Source organism: Cynocephalus volans, chromosome 13 (genome assembly GCF_027409185.1).
Source record: "Cynocephalus volans isolate mCynVol1 chromosome 13, mCynVol1.pri, whole genome shotgun sequence".
Taxonomy (NCBI): domain Eukaryota; kingdom Metazoa; phylum Chordata; class Mammalia; order Dermoptera; family Cynocephalidae; genus Cynocephalus; species Cynocephalus volans.
This window is the reverse complement of record NC_084472.1, coordinates 110,078,479-110,096,751: the sequence shown is the minus strand read 5'-3', so window position 1 is coordinate 110,096,751 and position 18,273 is coordinate 110,078,479. Positions and strand designations below refer to the sequence as shown.

Below are 18,273 nucleotides of genomic sequence, written 5' to 3'. Positions count from 1 at the left end.
AAGAAGTTTGAGCCAATCTGAAGTTGGGACAGAGGACAGCTCAAAGGACTATCTCCTAGCATAAGCCTGAACTACAAGAAGTGAGAATCAAGGGACAGATACAGAATTCATCAGTTCATTCATTCACACAACAACTGAACCCCCACTGCACACCAGGAACCATTCTAAATGTCGAAGACACCACAGTGACAATGCGGAGGGACATCCCTGCCTTCAGGAAGCTACGTTCAGAACCACTCTGGACACACAACAAAAACTATCTGTTAACATTTGCTCACAGCACTATGTGAAGTTCTTAGAACACAATGGGAGCCAAATAACTCTTCGGTGACGAGTCAGTGACTTGAGACATCCACCAAGTGGCTCTGCTTCCTACATCATCCCCCAGTGCCATCACTCACTTGGCAACACTGAGACCTCAGCAGAATTCTCCTTCCTTCCTATTACCCGCTTCCTGACACTGTCGCTCCCTCCTCCTCGAGTCTCCACCTTTCCTGAACTCAACCTTACACAGCTACAAAATGAGCATTCCCAGAAACTCCTAGTAGGTATTTTGCACCTGCCCTGTAGCATCAAGAAAAATGGAATGTAACTGGTCCCTGTCCCTCTGTTCTTATGTTATTAACAGTCTTTGTAGCAAGACCAAGGAAAGCTGTATATCTTGACACCCAGGAACACCACTGCAATTTTAGTCACTCATACACACAGGGTATGGTCACATGTGATCACAGGACTGTCACCATGCAAAAGAGGAAGTTGCTGCACGAGTATTAAGAAAACCCATCCCCTGGCTCAATACTTACCAAAGCAAAATGGAGTTTTTGGTTTCTGCTTTGGGGTAGCTACGCTCACCTAAATCAAATTTAAAAAATAAAAGAAACATGAATGTTTCTAACTACCGAAAATTTTTTACTGTGAAATTTTTCATACACAAAAATAGTATATAAAACACATGCATACATTTTAAACAATCATAGTTAAACCCTATACTCATCATTCAGATTAAGAAATAGGCATTATCAGTCTTGTTTCTTAGAAGCCCTCTGTGTGCCCTTCCCTGATAGAATCCCCACCCCTCAGAGATAACCACTATCTTGATGCATGTGTGAATCTTTGTCTCCGCAAAAACACTTTTAAAAGGCACTGAGTCCTGATAAAATTCTCTTTGGCCCACATAACCTGTCCTGGCCTCATTCACAGTAGCAGGACTCCACTCTTCTTTCAACCCCCTCCTAAACAGGTTGTTTTGCTGCAAACACAAAGGTCCCAACGAGAGTGCTCAGAAAGATGAGGCGGCACGCCACTCGCAACTGCCCGTCTACCCACCCTGGCTACCTAACCATGTGAAAATGAGCACTTTCCACACACCCAAGGAGGGCTAATGGAATCAGAGAGCACACCTATGGATTTAAGGGAAGGACATGAGAAAATGGGAGGATTTTTATGCCTCCCGATGGTTTATTTCATCTTGCTTTTGCAATCTTACTCTTTACACGTACATTCCTGAGTACCTGCACATGTGAGCCCCCATCACGCAGGTTCGAACACACTGAAAGATTACAAAAAGCAACTCATATTCCAGCATGTGCCCACAAACGTTAGGTGACTATCCTTCATGCAGGCTGCACATCCCTGCAGCAGGCTTGCAGCACTCTACCTGGGATCTCTAAGGAGGCAGCCACCTTCCCTGGGACCCAGGCTGGGGACTACTCACATACTGTCATAGTCCTCCCCTGGATACCATTCCCTCAATCCCCTTCCCAGCTACTATGGATTGAACTGTGTCCCCCCAAAGTTTAATACGTTGGAGGCTTAATCCCCACTCTGATAATGTTAAGAGGGTGGGAAATCCTATTATGGTAATTGAAAGGTAGGACCTTGAAGAGGTGACTAGATTGTGAGGACTGTGCCCTTGTGAATGGACTGATCCATTCTTGGAATAATGGGAGTGGTTTTGGTGCCTTTAAAAGGAGAGTGAATGAGGAGGTTGGTCTCTTTCTCTCTGCTCTGCCATCTTCTGCCATGTGAGACCCTGTGTTGCTGCAGAGCCACCACCAAAGAAGACCCTCACCAGATGTGTTCCTTGGTCTTTGGACTTCCCAGCCTCTAGAACTGTAACCAATAAATTTCATTTTCTTTATAAAACACCCACGTTTGGGTATTTTGTCATAAGCAACAGAAATGGACCAAGACACCAGCTAGCAGATCCTCCTACGTGCTCTCGCCCAGGGCATCCTCCTACGTGCTCTCGCCCAGGGCATCCTCCTACGTGCTCTCGCCCAGGGCATCCTCCTACGTGCTCTCGCCCAGGGCATCCTCCTACGTGCTCTCGCCCAGGGCATCCTCCTACGTGCTCTCGCCCAGGGCATCCTCCTACGTGCTCTCGCCCAGGGCATCCTCCTACGTGCTCTCGCCCAGGGCATCCTCCTACGTGCTCTCGCCCAGGGGCTGCAGGGTGGCTTCTGCTTCAACAGGAGGCGTATTAGAAACCAGGCCCTGAAGAAAGGTCTTGAACTGAAATTAAAGGCTCTGCACAGCTACCAGCTGCAAGGGTGCAGTAACGACTGACCCCCCAGTCTGCCCAGGTGCTTGCTCTCAGCTCTAAGTTCTTCCTATAGACCTGCCCAGATTCCTTAACCAACATTATCATCATCCCAAATATTCAAACGGGAACTGAGGTAGCAGCCTATAAAAGATCAAAAGAAGGACAGGCAGCACAGCCTAGACTCTGGAGACAGTCTCAAATCACAGGTGTCCAAGCTGTGTCACCTCCATTTCCCGTTCTATTAAATAAGGGATAATAACATCATGTTCTCATAGGGCTATCGTGAGGATTAAATATGACAGTGCGGGTGAGGCATTCAACCATCCTGTCATACAGAATCTGCTCAATCAAGGAAGGACTATTTATAGTTTCTGATACCTCATTTCCTTTAAAAACCCCCTCCACACATTAACACAGGCAGTGCCACACTTGGGACTACAGGCAAAACGCTGACGGCCCACGAGCCCTGAAAAAAACACCCGGCCTCCGATACAGACAATGAACACGGCACAGCCAGCGTCAGTAAATATCGAATTAAATGTCTGCATGACACTGTATCAACCTCACTGACAAGTATTTAACTAAAGGCGTACAAAATGTCACATTAAGTCAACTTCATTAATCTTTCAATTAAGCATTCAAAAAAATTTCATTACATCTGAAAACAATTAGTAGCTTAGGTTTTCTTAGTTCCCAAAAATGTGCAAGATGATTACCCAGAAATTAGACCTTATCATAAATTGAATGTTACTCACAGCCAAATCATTCCAAAAGTAAAATAAGTAAAATCCTCTCAAATATTTTATAGCCAAAGAATTACATTAATGAGGGATGTGCATGCATTTTAACATGTTTACCATGATGTAAGGTGGAAGCCATAGGGCATAAGAAAGTTCTGAAAAACATGAAGATTTAAGCAAAGGTAAACCCACATATCCTGAGTTCACACACAGACAACCCAAATTCAGCTATGTCTTAAGCACCAGGTAACAGGACACCGGCTCTCCATCACTAGTCCTGTCCCCCATGCTACTTTGTTTGCCTGGGCCTCTGATCTCCGAATTCCACCCAGACCACAGCATGTGCCTTTATCCTGTTCACGTCTCTGATGTGCTGGTCTGTCACTGCCTCAGATCTTGCTCTGTGCCTTAGCACCCATGTTCCCCCGGGTCCTCTTGTCCTTCAGCTCCTGCTTGTCCTGCCTTTGGTTTCCACATACCCCTGACCATTGCAGAACTTCCTCGGTTGTCCCGGTCCTCAGAACCTGCCCTTCTACTTTCAGCTTTATTTATTTATTTTTTTTTTCCTTTTTTCTTCTTTTTTTTTTTTTCCGGTGACCGGCGCTCAGCCAGGGAGTGCACCGATCATCCTTATATAGGATCTGAACCCGCGGCGGCGGGAGCGTCGCCGCGCTGCTAGCGCAGCACGCTACCGAGTGCGCCACGGGCTCAGCCCTACTTTCAGCTTTAGAATGACACTGAAAAGCTAGGCACTCCGAGACCCTTTTTTCTGGCTTCTTAGGAGAACTGCCTTTTCTCCGAGAAACTCATATGTCACTGACTAGAGAGAACAGCACGTGTCACCCTGTTTGTATTACAAGTGATCTGCTTTGACCACAGCCTATTAGCCTATACCGTGAGAGTGCTATCTATGTGCTCACGATGGGGACTAAAGCTTGGCTTTTTGTTTGCTTTTGTGTGTTCATCCAGTTTTCAGTGGGGAGGTGTGTGGGCATGCAGCATGCACACTGGAGAATCTGCTCACGCCTGATGGCTTACCACCGAAGGATTACTGGGCAATACAGCTCATGGCTGAATTAACAGGATCAGTTTTAGTTCTGCCCTGATTGGCTGTGCAGCAAGGGTAAGACCCTCAGTGTCTCTGGTCAGCTTCCCATTGGTAAAGCCACAGTAAAATTAGTAGCCCCCTAGTCACAGAACGGCAAAAGAAGAAAATGAAATTATATCTACCTGTTGCTGTGCTCTACACAGAGAAGGGCCAAGAAGGGAATCTAATTTGTTGTAGAGATGTGGCTTCAGCCTCTCCCCAACATCACAGTACCCACAGAGGCGGAACTCCTGCCCCCCGGGGGTCTATCCGGCTCTGCCCACCCCCACTGCCTGCTGGTGATCAGGCCAGGCTGCAACAGCCCCCTTGAGACCTAGTGAAGGAACAGAGGGGCCTCCTAAAGAAGAGTGGCCGCAGATGGCAGGACACCTGGCAGCCCGACTCCACTGAGGGCACAGCCATCTGCACTCGCAGAGGCAGCCGCAGTTGAGTATCCGCACAATGGTGGTTGACTGGCAGGTCCTGTGAACATGCCAGCAGTGAGAGGAGGTCGGCACGTGAGCAGGGGAGTGAGCAGGGGAGTGAGCAGGGGTCACCCGTGGAGTGACGCAGACACGGCTGCTCCACAGCTCGACAGACTCTCAGGAACTTGCTCTTATCAGATCAAACACAGACCACAGGAGCAGCAAAGGCATATGTGGCAGGACACTGCTCGGGCCAACCCCACCCTGCCTGCCCCTGGCCACAAGTGGAGGTGGGGCCCCTCTGGCAAAAGCAGCAGCAGCAAAACAAGGTTTTGGAGCTCTGGTGCACCTCTGCCCCAGCGTCTGGGGTGACCTTGTCCCACACGGTGGCATCAACAGCAGCAGAGTAAGCAGCCACCTACACAGGACAGTTGGAGGCATTCTGGGCTGGGGTCTCTGGATCAACTCCAGGGGGTCAGTGAGCCTCTTAAAATTACAGGCAAAGTCAAGACGTTTACACACATATATACATTTACCTGTAAAACGAGTCCATGCTCATCAGACTCTCAAAAGTGTACATGACACCCCCCCCAAAAAAAGTTAAGAATCACTGTTCTAGGAAGTTCTTCCTGACAGGTAACTGAGGGCAAGGCCCTGACAAAATGGGACCCAGGCTATGGGTGGGACAGTGGGGCTGGCTGTGCAGAGACGGTCAGAGCGGAGACAGGAGCTGTCAGGCAAAGCAGGACCATGGGTGGTGCCAAAGGCCAGCTTCAATTATCTTCTAGTTTGCCCAAGAACTGGTTCTGCTGCATGGATGCCCTGGATGACATGAGATCGAGCACTGTCATCTGCCTGCCTCTGTGCAAGACCACGTGCCCATCCCCATCTTCCCAGCACTAGCCCTCAGGAGACAGTTACGGACAGAACCCACCATGCCATGGCAGCAGGCCCGTGCTGTGGCAAAGCTGTGGCAAATGCTGCACTCCTGGAGGAAACACCTGAGGGTTAACAAGAAGTAACCTGGAATGCTGAACTGGATGGAACCAGCACCATGGCTGAATGTTTTTCTGGGAAAACCCCTCCTTCCTGGCATCGGGTCAGGCAGGAGTTAAAGGCTCTCAGCTCTGTGTAACCTGAGCCAGTGGCAGCTGTGGGTTTTGCAGAACACCCACCCAGGCCTGCCTCTCTCAGGGAGGGCTAAAAAGCAGGTCTATCCTTTCTAAATGAGGCAGCCTCCAAGAGCTGAGAATTCTAGAAATTGTCATTCAAACTGCATTTATAAATCATGACTCAGCAGCAGATTGTATTCACTCTTCCCCACCAAAAAACCCCCAAACAAACAAAAAAAAATTCTAAGTCTTCCCAAACCCTCTCAAACAGGAGAGGGTTTCAGTTTTCACTTATTATGAGGTTCACTGTTCCCCTCCTCTGAATTCTCTTGCTTCGAACCTCCTGGGGAAATGACCTAATGAGCTCACAGCAAGATGACCACAGGGCGGGGGAGGCAGCCGGCCCTGGCTCTGGCTGGTCTGCATTAGGGAGGCAGCCACATTTCTGACCATGGGGCAGACACAAACTGCCCGCAGCTGTGCCAGCAAGGCCCCTCCCCGCCCTCAGGTCACCATCTCCTCTCTCTAATCCACTCTGACTGCTGCACCTTCTGCCTCTGTTCTGGGCTGTCTGCCAGACTCTGCCTGCAGCACACGGGCTCGGATCAGCTGCCCTCCAGCTGAAGGTGGCCTCTCCTGCCACCTCCAGACTCATCTCCTGACCAGCTGAGATGAAGGGATGAACCCAGACTCCCAAAGCTTGTTAAAAGATGGAGCCACAGACACTCGGCTCAGGGGCCCCCAGGTCTCAAGCCCCTGAGGGTGGGAGTTAATGGGCAAGAAAGCAGTGGTCCCGAAGCAGCGTTTGAAGTGACACGAGGACTTTCAGAACCCCAGTGCTGACAGGGTGCCACCAGGCTCTCCTCACTGTACAAGGAGCTCCTCTTTCTGGGGGGACTCTAAACCCCCAGGCCTTTTTATCACTGCTGCATCACAGGGCAGCAGCGGGGCCTGATGCAGGTAGGGGCCACTCAGAAGCTGAACTCAGCAGTTACATGTGGGCATCGTAACAAGGCTCGACCCACAGGTCTCAGCACACAAGAGGAGCTACACTTGCCCCTCTGTGCTGTCTGCCCTGGTCCAAGGGTGGCCCATCAGCTGCCTGCCAGACTCCCCGGCAGTTATCTGGCTGTCGAATGTCTCCGTGGCACATCTGAGTACCTTCTCGGGGAATTCTGAGCCTTCCCTCCACAGTAATCCAGTCCAGGTAACGGATAAAATCCCAGTGAAGCCCCACACTTCCTGTGCTGCCCCTGTGTGACCGCACCTTTGGGAGAATCCTCTACAGCCACTCAATGTTTGCTGGTTGCTTTTGTGTTCATTTTGTCCCAATTACAAAAAAGAACATGTCCCACTCCCACCCCAGCTCAACCAGCACCAACACCTCCTCTGCAGGAGCTGGAAGCACTACGGACCGACGTGTCTGAGGAGTACGGAGCTGCAGGCCCACCCTCTGAGAACATGCTACTCGCCACAACATGCAGCCCAGTCAGCAACAAAGCTGCCAGTGGCCAGAGGGAGGGAGGCATTTCAATGCCCAAGAAACGTCTGCAAATGCTGACGCCCAAAGGATTTGACACTTCCCCTTGTTTAGATACTAAACCTGCTTAGAGAATGTAATTCTCGGAGCTCCAGGCCAACATTACCTTCGAGATGTAGGTCAGCTGCAAAGATCCAACCGCTCCTGCCCCAACTGCCAGGTTCTGAAAGACACATGTTTTTCATTTTAAAAAGGGAGGCAGTGGAAACAGCACTAGGCCGGAGACCAAGACTGTAGTTGCTCATGTCGCCTTCTAGCCTGTCCATCTTGAGCAAGTCACTTACCCATTCTCTAGCTCACTCTCCTCACCTATAAAACAGTGATAATAGCGCAGGTTTCCATGAGCACTACGCCCGCCTGACTGATTACAGAGAGGTATTCTAGTGGTTAAAAGTGTGTCCTCCACCATCTGACCATGAGCAAGTTCCTTAGCCACTGAGCCTCAGTTTCACCTTCTGTAAAATAGGGATAATTTGTCCTACCTCATAAGATAGTTTTAAGGATGAGTTAATACAAGGGTACTTCAAAAAGTTCATGGAAAGATTCGTATTGACTTTTAATTCTAATTTTCCATGAACTTTTAAAAGTACCCTTATACATTTAAGAGCTCTTGGAATTGTCCCTGGTACATAGAAGACATTTAACAAGTGTTAGCTATTATGTTTTTTCTGCCATGACTGCTCTGATCTCATTGACCTTGTCCTGTTTTGTGCCACTGCAAAATTTCTTTTCATAATACATCAGGTACAAACTCACACAACACAAAAATAAAAATACATCTGTTCAGCCTACTTCAAAGGACTGTTGAGTACCAAATGAAATAACGTCGGGGGGCGGGCGGGGGAGAAGTGGTAGACTAACGGGCACAAAACTCTGCCGTCCATCCTAAGAGGATCATTGCGCAGTATTGCATGTATTGAATCAACACACCGTACTCCACAAATATGTACAACTAAAAGTTAAAATTTTAAAAATAAAATAATAAAAAGAAATTTAAAAAGAAATACTGGATATACACTATAAAACACTAAGTAAATGTACTATTAAAACAGCAAGAAACTCACAGGCACCATATCTAGCAATACATTCTACCTTGGTACAACCTCTTTGGCTATTTAATTTCTCCACTGTCAGGGATGAAAACACAGAGATAGTAATCTACCAATGTAACAGCCAAGATTAGAAATCACAGCAGCAGAATTCCCAATGCATAAATTGGAAAATCCAATCCCCCACAAATTTGAGAACCTGTCCACAGCTTCTAACAACCTCTTAAACTGTTGCCATAAGCCTCACAGAAAAACCCTGTAAGGCTCCAGTATCTGGGGTCATCTCAAACCAATGGATTCACCAAAAGGAGGTGGATCTTGGATAAAGGAAATTTAGTAAGATCACCTAAAGTCTAACAGTGAGGTGCCCTCTCATTACAGGAGACAGCCTTAAGAAATGTCTTAGATGGTAGGAGAGAGTCCTGCTAGCCCCATTTATCTAGATTAACTTCATCGTTTGAGGCAAACTCAAGTAAGAAAATAAATAGGGGTAATACAACAATAAAAGGATTTTCAGAGCCCTGGAACACTAGAGTGGGACACCTAGAGCGGACTCTGTGCTCCACTGCCTTCCTTCTGCAAATGAGGCCGTGGGTCTAAAGGCTGCTCTTATGTAGCCAGATGAGCATTGAAAATGTGGATGACCTTACACTTTTATTTATACACTTTTCCAACCACGTAGTGATTGCTTTTTAATCCTTTTAGGAAACCTCTATTGGGTAAAGAGACACAGGCCTTGTAGACCCTAAATCAGAGTCTAAAAAGGAGCCACAGCTCCCCAAAAGGCACATGAGTGACTGGCACTGCCCTAGAGGGGAACGCAAACCACTCTGGGCAAAGACTCAGCTCTGCCCGGTCAGGCTGCCAGAGGTGCCCGTCTGCTCGGCACCGCATGGCAATGGCTGCAGGGACACAGGAAGCAGCAGGCTTCTTCTAGAGACTAAGTAGCTGTCACCACCCCCATCCATTGTACAGTTAAGGAAAGTGACTTGTGAGTGAGGGGATTTGTCCAAGGTCACATAATCGGTGGCAAAGCTTGAACTAAAGCTCAGGTCTCCAGACTTCCACACCAAGGCCTTAGAAACAGCATGGTGTCATTTGCAAAGCTCAGCTATTGGAATTTTAGCTGTGACATTAATGCTCCATGACCTAGGCAGGTTCCTTTATCTTTAAAATGGGGACAGAAAGCCCTGTTTCATAGGGTGGTGGTGAGAATTACATGAAAACACAGAGCGTGCCTAATGTACGGTAGCCTGTCCCTCCCACACACTAATTACAAGATGCAGATGCCAAGTCTTGGGCCGCTCTTGCCCAACTCAATTTCCTCACCCCAAACCACAGCCCAAAGGCCTCCAAGCCCTATCCTGAACTAGGAGTGACAAAGTGGGATTTGGGGAACCATTCAGACCCTAACCCACTGGTAATGACAGATAAGGGCCGACCAGATTGCAACTCTGCCTCATCCCCTCCACCCCTTGAGGTGAAGGCTGCTCCACCTGCAGCCCCTGCCTCCCGTCAGCTCTCTCCATTGGGCAAGAAAATTACCCAGCCGGGGGTCCTCACCCCCTTCACCCGCTCCCCATCCACAGTCTGCTCCCTAAGCTCAACTGCACCTCCAGTCCACCATGAAAAGCCAGGAAAATATGATGAACGTCTGAAAATGCTGCTCCTTCACCAACCTTCCTCCCCACCCAGGGGAAGATGAATGACAAAGGAGAAAACAGCCGCAGGATTCCTGAGGCCTGATCCAAAGTGACACTCAATGTCCATTCCAATTACTGGACCTAGAAGACTAACAGTGACAGCTTGCTGCCAAGGTGGCACACCAGCAGCCCCAGGCAGACACTTCCTGATCAAGGAAAAATGTGCCAACATGTCTGAGCTGAGGGCCTGACAGCCAGATGTCAGGACAGGAACACCAAGAAACAGCACCTAGGGAGGGGCAGAGTATCGGACCCAGGGAGGGAAGCCCCCGCAAGCTGCCTCCCCTGGCCATGGCTCTGACTCTTCTAGGAAAAGGACAAATTCAGAAACCTCCTTCATGAAGCCTTCTCCTCTGACTGCAGCCTGCCTGACTTCCCCTCTCTGAGTTCACGCACAAAGACCCTTCTCCAACTTGGGTGCACACCAGCACCTCCCAGGGAGCTTGTCTTAAAAAGCCAGGCTCTAGCTTCACCCACAAAACACTGAACCAGAATAAAGTGGAATGTGGTCAGAACATGCATATTTTTAAAATGCTCTCAAGTGATCCCTAAACAGGACCAAGTTTAAGAGCAGCTGGTCTACAGGACAAAATCCAGCCCTGAATTCTGTATTAGAGAACATTTTTCTGTGAGTTTAAGTCTCTATTTGGTAGACTGTAAGCACATTGAGGACATTAGTAGAATCTTGCTGCTTTACACAGCAGACCCCTCAATTTTTAGATGAAAACATTATTTGTGTGATGGTGAAGTTCCCAAACCAGTCCATAAAAGCCTGCTAAGCACATAAAGCCCTGGAAGACCGATGTGGTTTCTGCCCACCACTGGCAAACAATGTTTCTTTGGAGAGACATCTCTCAGGTTCTAGTCTGGGTGTCACTTCAGTTTGTAGTTCCCATGACCTGGGCAGGGCGCCTGCAGGACAGGAATCAGAACTGGGTGGAGGAGGCAAGAAAGAACTGAACACCAACTAAAAGGGGGTCAAGGATTTGGGGACACAGCATCGAGGAATGGGAGAGGGACAGGAAGCATGTCAACATGACGGCATGTGACAGATGCAAGATGGAGACAAAGGCTGCTGAGAATGAAGTCCGGAAGGCTGCTTATGTGAATCACCTAGGCAGATTTGGGAACAAACTAACACCCATGCTCCGTCCCCAGGGTTTTAAGTGATCTGGGATAGGGCCCTGGCACCTATATGTTTTTAGTGCTCCAGGGTAACTCCACTATGCCGCCAGGTTAGGGGCCATCACTACGGACACTGGCTGGTTCTGCTGACTTTGTACTGGCGACACAGCAGCTGGTGAGAGGAAAGGCCACACCCAGCCAGCAGCGCACAGAGTGACCCCAGTTGCTGCAGCAGCAATAAACAGGGAGGTGGAAGGCAGAGAAGGGGCACAGAGAGAGGGAAAGGAGATTCCGACACCAGGCATGGCTGGCAGCAATCCCGCAGGAGGACATCTGTCAGTCACAAGTAGTCTACAGCTCTTGGACTTCAAAATTTTTTGGAAAAATGTGAAGTACTGGGCAGGTTCCTGTTAAACGATTGATGGTTTTGTGAAGACACAACGCCTTGCTTTCTGTCCAAGAGCTCTGCCACTGAGGCCTGCGAAGGACTCACTGCCCACGAGCTGAAAGTACACCGGTGACTCTTCTCCATCACCGAGGAAAGAACTGAGGAGCCACGCACAGGTGGGACACACCTCCCACATCAAGCCCTTTTCTAGAAACAGTAGCATTTCTTGTCAAAGTAGAAAAGTTTACCCATGTGATTCCCGCCCCCCCTCTAGTGACAGTAACAAAAGCACAGAGATGACCAGAAGACCTAACTGCAGGTTCATCATTTCACAGAATGTCAGTACTGAAAAGTTCTGTTGACACTTGTTCATTCCCCACCTGAGTCCTCTAAGGCTCAGCTGGAGGAACTGACTTCCTCAAGGAGCCAGATGAAGACAGAACTCCTAACTCCTAACGTCAGCCTGGCACTTGGGCAAAGCTCGGCCTGAGAAAGAAAGACGGAAACTGACGTACATGTAGGGACTACTACGTCGCGGGCATGCCGCTTGTACTTGCACACGCTGTCACTTAATCCTAACAAGAAACATCCCAGTTTAGAGATGAAGAAACTAAGGATCCAGTAGGTGACGGAACTCGCCCACGCTCACTCGGGTAGCAAAGAGTCCAGCCAGTATTCGAGCCCAGCCCTTCCCGATTCCCCAGTCCTGTGCACTTTCCTTGATGCCCGTCTCCTCCCATGAGATAGGACCTAAGAGTTGATTATCAATGAAAGGTAAACACAAGAGCAGGACCAGCAGGGCTCCACCAAACGAGGCGCTAGGTAGTTGCCCACAATGGGAGGCCAAGAGCGAGTCCGACTGGCTCTGGGGTGGGAACGAGCAGGATTCAGAGGGCGGGACGGGGAAGGAAGCAGACTGGCTGCTGCGGGGCCTTCTTCCCCGCTCCCAGGCAAAGACAGCGCTGGCTGGACGGGGAGGAGGGAGGACAGAAGCAGCAATCCCACAGCCAGGGCAGGAGCCGTGGCCACCCAGACTCGGAAAAGCCCGAGCCTCAGGAGCACGTGTGACAGCACTGGAAGGAGGAGCACATGTGCCTCTGCCTCTGGCATGAGAGAATCACCAAAAGGAAAACAACCAGGCTACTCCCAAGCATCAGGTGACCTGCACGTGGCCTTCCCTGCTGCGCTGGTGTCAAGCACATCCCCCCCTTCCGCCCTGGAGTCCACTGGCTGCCACCAACTTGAACAAACACAAGAGGCCCATCACTACTCTCCTCATGCTCCAGTTCAGAACACGTACTTGACCTTCTCCTTCAGGAGAAGTCAATTCTAAGGTGAACTGCTGTGGGGCTGATGCTTTCATTCCGTTACCTCGATCTCGGCTTCTTGGTGACACACGCGCCTCAGACAGGATGAGCTTCAGATGTGCAAGTCTCGTGGCCCCCACACCCCAGCTCCCTCTACTTCCCTCTTCCAAGCCTGGTGACAGAGACCTAGAGACCTGCTTAGAAGCCTGGATTCCAGATGCTCCGCAGGGTACGTGTGGGTCCCAGGACTCCGAGAGTTGCCACCTGAATGGCTCTGAAGCCTTGACCTTGATAAGCCCACTCCTCCACCCGCTTCTTCACGCCAGCCTCCCCCACATTTGCCTCAAATGCAGTGTGTCATCTCCCTCCACCCTCTAATCACCCCCACTTCCCCATCTCTGCCAGGGTCGCCACATTCTCTCCCCAGCCAACCAGGTCCTACACTTCACCTTGGTCGGTCCCCAAGCCCACCACCTTCTTCACATGCCTGTAAACCTGTCCCTTCCTCTCCATTCCAACCACATCCCCACCCCACACATCTCAGGAAGCTCTGCGACAAATTCCCAGCTTTCCTCTCCAGCTCTAGCTCTCCCCGCCTCCCCACACGTCTTGATGTCACTGCCAGAACAAACCTTCTTAACAAACATCTCTGCAGCACTTTAGAGTTTATCAAAGCACTTTCTCAAACACTGCTTTAATCTTCACAGTCACTACTTCACAGAGACGATATCATTCCCATATATACAGATGAGGACAGGAGGCTCAGAAATGGCTGTCTTCTTAATTAATTCATCATGTTGTCCTGTGCTCACTTGACATAACTAATAAAAACAGGCTCTGAAGCAAAATCTAACATGCACCCTTGCTCCCAAACACACAACAGCCTGCTCTGCCTTAGAGACAATTTTAGTAAAATGGCATTCTTTTACATACAATTCGATATAGAAATATATAGAGGCATACAACAGATAAATTAAACAAATGTTAAAGATTAAAATCTAAAACAAAATATAGCAGCAAGATTTAAGAAAACTTAGAACAGGCATCACGGTTTTGCAATAATAAAACCTCTGCTAAGTCTCATAGCTTCTATCTCTTTAGCTGCTTGGACTCTAAAACCAAGTAGTGCTAACTGTTAACATGATTTCCCAAAGTCCTTCTTAGTTTTTAATTCTTCTAAATTTAGACAAAGTACATCCTGTTATAAAGACAAGAATTGTTTTAAAAATAAAATTACTATAGAAAATACATAAAACAAAATTGCCCATATAGTATGTTATGTTAACTCTTAAGTCCACACATAATTTTAACTCTAAAAACTTTAGCTTAATAATAACTTTACCTTTAGCAGAATTTGTATTTGGTGAAAGTACGTATCTATCACTTAAAATCTTCTTTTGGGGTTTTTTCCCCAAAGGATTCTGCATTCTTATTCTAATACAAAATAGGTGAAAGTACATCAGCAATTCTACTTAACCCCTGAAACTGTGTGTGTACATGGATAGTTAATACACTAATTACAGCGACTCTATGAATTAAAAACACTTTGCCCACACAACTGCTGAAGATCTGAAAGTTATCAAGATGTTTGTATATGCAGAGAATACCCCTGGACAGACACAGAAAAAACTGGTAATACTGGTTGCCCCTGTTAAAAGGAGTATGTGGCTGGGGGATGGGAGTGGGAGGGACAAACTTGTCACTACATCAATTTTCCCACATTTTGAATTTTGCACTATGTGCACATATTGCTCTTTTATTTTTTATTTTTTTGCAGCTGGAATATAGGGATGCAAACCCTTGACCCTGGTGTTATCAGCACCACACTCTAACCTACTGAGCAACTGGCCAGCCCTTGCCCATATTTTAAAGAAAGTTATTTATTGGTTCTTGGCATTTTGACAAGTTGAAGCATATGATGCAAAAATCTTTTAAATATCACTGGATTTTAGTCAAATTTTGCTTAGGGAGGTTTCTGATACAGAAAATGTAATTTTTTAAGAAACAAGTTGGCTCAGTTGTTATAAGATCATGGTGTTATAACACCAAGCTCAAAAGGTTTGGATCCCTATACCAGCCAGCCTGGAACAAGCAAAAAAAACAAGCAAATAAACAAGCAAAAAAACACCAATTCTGCCTAGCCTTTAAGACAACACTACTGTCCATCACACATAATATGTTAATATCATCTCCTCCCACACTTCTCTATTCTTCCTACTAACATGCAGCCAAACATCCATTTTGTTGCCAACACTGCTAAAGCTCTTTGCCCCTATCAATAGAAAGAACTGCTTTCAGCTTATTTTTAAAAGGAAAAGAGAAAGAAAGAAAAGAAAAGGAAAGATAAAAGAAAAGGGCTTTCACTGAGGTCCCAGAGTTACCAGGAGAGACACAATCTTTTTGGATATTATGATGATCCATAATTTACATCATGGCCTTTAGAAACTAAAAGCATCTAAGTATTTTTTGGAAAAAGAGAAAAAATACATTTTACAGAGTAAATTGGACAAAAACCACACTCTAGCGCAGTACTGTTCCCATGCTTCTGTTTACTCTCTGTTCAGGGCCATGTAACTGAGTCCTGCAATACTTAACCAAGTGGGCATTACAGGGGTAAAACACCACTGTTGCTCTGCAATTTATTTTTTTATTTTTATTTTTTTTTAAAGATGACCGGTAAGGGGATCTTAACCCTTGACTTGGTGTTGTCAGCACCACGCTCAGCCAGTGAGCGAATCGGCCATCCGTATATGGGATCCGAACCCGGGGCCTTGGTGTTATCAGCACCGCACTCTCCCGAGTGAGCCACGGGCCGGCCCCATTGCTCTGCAATTTAAACACAGCTACTTTGCAGGTCACTATAGTTAAGCAGAGCAGCACTAAGTAAGGAATTTCATCTCCTCTGTCATGACAAGGACCAACATTAACTTAAAATACAAGTGCTAGTGCCATAATATCATAGTAACGTTTTAAGGACAATTCAGCCAATGTTTGTTTCTATTCAAGAATTGTTTGTTTGCATGCAAGATGAATAAGTTCTAGGGATTTGCTGTACAGCACTGTGCCTATAGTCAACAACATGGTATTGTGCACTTAAAAATGTGTTAAAAGGGGAGATTTCGAGTTAAATATTCTTACTACAATAAGAAAAAAAAAATTGTTTGCTTGGTATTGGCAGCATATCGATTTTTAAATGCATTAACCAAATCAGTGGCTACAACCAGTAACATCGGACCTTTCCATTTATAGGGGTCCTTTCTGGCTAATGGGTTTTGTCCTATATTGGCTTAGTGTCAACATGCCTGTATGAAAACCTTGATTCCTTAATTGACCACACTAATCCTAAATTCTGCCCTACGTTCAGGGCTGCACCTGGCCCATGCTGCATTCTGATCCCAAACCTTCCCCCACTGTATGACCTGCTTGCAGACACTGTCAATGGCCTCCCAGAATTTGCAGCTCTGCTTCAAGGGACTGTCTTTGGGCTGCTGGAAGCCATTCTGCCCACACTTGCTGTAGAGCCAGAGCCACTGACTATCCAGTGTGGGTACATGACAGCCCAGCTCCCTTGGGACAGCTCTGAGGCAGAATCATCCCAGAGCTCCTCAGAGGCCCAGGCTAAAACCTACCCTTGTGACTCCTGCCTGAGCCCACACCCTTGTCGGGCTTCCCACCTCTCCCTGACCTCCTTCCCCAGCTCTCTTAACAGTCTCCCCAGGAACATTTCCTTAATGAAGAACCTGCCAACAAATCCTTGTCTCAGCACCTGACTCCTCTTCTCAGGGCCTTCTTCTGAGGACCTTGACCTTACACACCCCTCTAGCCAGGTGAGCTTACCTTCCCTCCTCTGCCCCCAAAATGACTGTGTCTCCCTCACTCAGAACACCTTCCTCTTCCTCTGCACCAATGCTTAGGACAGGGCAGGCACAACAGACAAGATGATGTAAGTAAAAACACTTCGAAACCCACAAAATCCTCTACAGGTGTGAATAATTTGCAGTAATAATTCCTCTAAGACCACCCATCCTTCAAGACCTGGATCTGCTGCCGCCTCCCACCTTCAATGTAAGCTCCACGAAGGCAAAGACTGTCTTGTCCACGCTGTAGCCTCAGCATGTGGATGGGTGTCTGGTACGTTGGATGAGGTTAGCAAACGTTCTAAATAATGATATTGAACTTCAGGACCCCCTCTATTCTCAGGCCCTCAGGAAATGAAGTACTAACAGTCAAATGTTAAGGATCACCTAGAGCGCCCCTCCTCAAGGATAAACGGCTGGCCTAAGACACAAATCGACCTAATGGCAGAGCCAAGACTGCAACCTTGATCCCTTGTCTCCCAGGCCTGGGAGCTCTCCACATGAGAATCCACCTCCAGGTTCTCCATCTTCTTCCTATGGGCAGCAACAAAGGAAAAGCATAACCCCTTCTCCTCCAATCAAAACACTGGCATCTGGGCACTGGCATTGACAACTTAAATGATATGCTATCTTGCTATAATGATGTCCTGGGATTATTAGCAATATAGTTTTCAGTGTGTTGTTTTCATCTCCCCAACTAAACTTGAAGTTTCCTGGTGGCAAAAACTCACTGAATTCACCTTCGTCGACAGGACCTGGCACAGGACTGAGCACAAATATCAGTAGGAGGAAGGAAGCAGACAAAAGTGAAGAGGACAGACTAGATTCAGACAGACCTGGCTCCAGATCCAGTTCTGCACCTACCACATGCTGTGTGACCTTGAACAAAGTGGTAACAGTACCTAGGTCCCAGTATTATGGAGAGGACTTAATGAGAAAATATAAGTAAAGCGTTTCACCCAGTGGCTGGAATATGGTAACCACTCGGTAAATTAAGCTATCGTTAGTAATAGCATCAGCAGCAGTAGTGGCAGACACAGGCTCCATGAGCACCAATGCCAGGTGGCTAAAATGGACAAAGATCAGAGAGCTGGGTTCAGAAAATCCCCTGCTTATTAATGACTATTAAATAACTACGATATCATATCAGGGGTCTCCTTTTCCTTATAATGTCTCTCTCCACAGGGACAGATCAAAATCCCCAGTGTGCCCCACTCTGCAGAACTTCCATTCACCTTCTGCCCTCTCCCTAATCCCAGGAAAGCAGTATCAGGCACTCTACATTTCCTAAGTGCACGCTTTCTTTTTTTTGATTATTTGTTTGTTTGTTTTACCTTTATTTAACGAAGACAAATATAATAGCTATCCAAGAGTTCCTCAGCCTCAAGAAAACTG

The 18,273-nt window shown here is 47.5% G+C and overlaps 1 protein-coding gene across 4 annotated transcripts in view; it reads right to left on the bottom strand.

Moving 5' to 3' along the window:
- Window positions 1-18,273, bottom strand: part of PLEKHA2 (pleckstrin homology domain containing A2) — a 52,465-nt gene that overhangs the window by 18,481 nt on the left and 15,711 nt on the right. For 3 of the 4 annotated variants that reach the window (XM_063076874.1, XM_063076873.1, XM_063076875.1), the window contains 2 exons: window positions 7,556-7,612; window positions 804-852 (listed from right to left, as the gene is read on the bottom strand). In XM_063076874.1, coding sequence (XP_062932944.1) covers window positions 804-852; window positions 7,556-7,612 — 106 coding nt within the window. The remainder of the gene's footprint in view (window positions 1-803; window positions 853-7,555; window positions 7,613-18,273) is intronic. The other variant, XM_063076876.1, reaches the window with a different exon arrangement.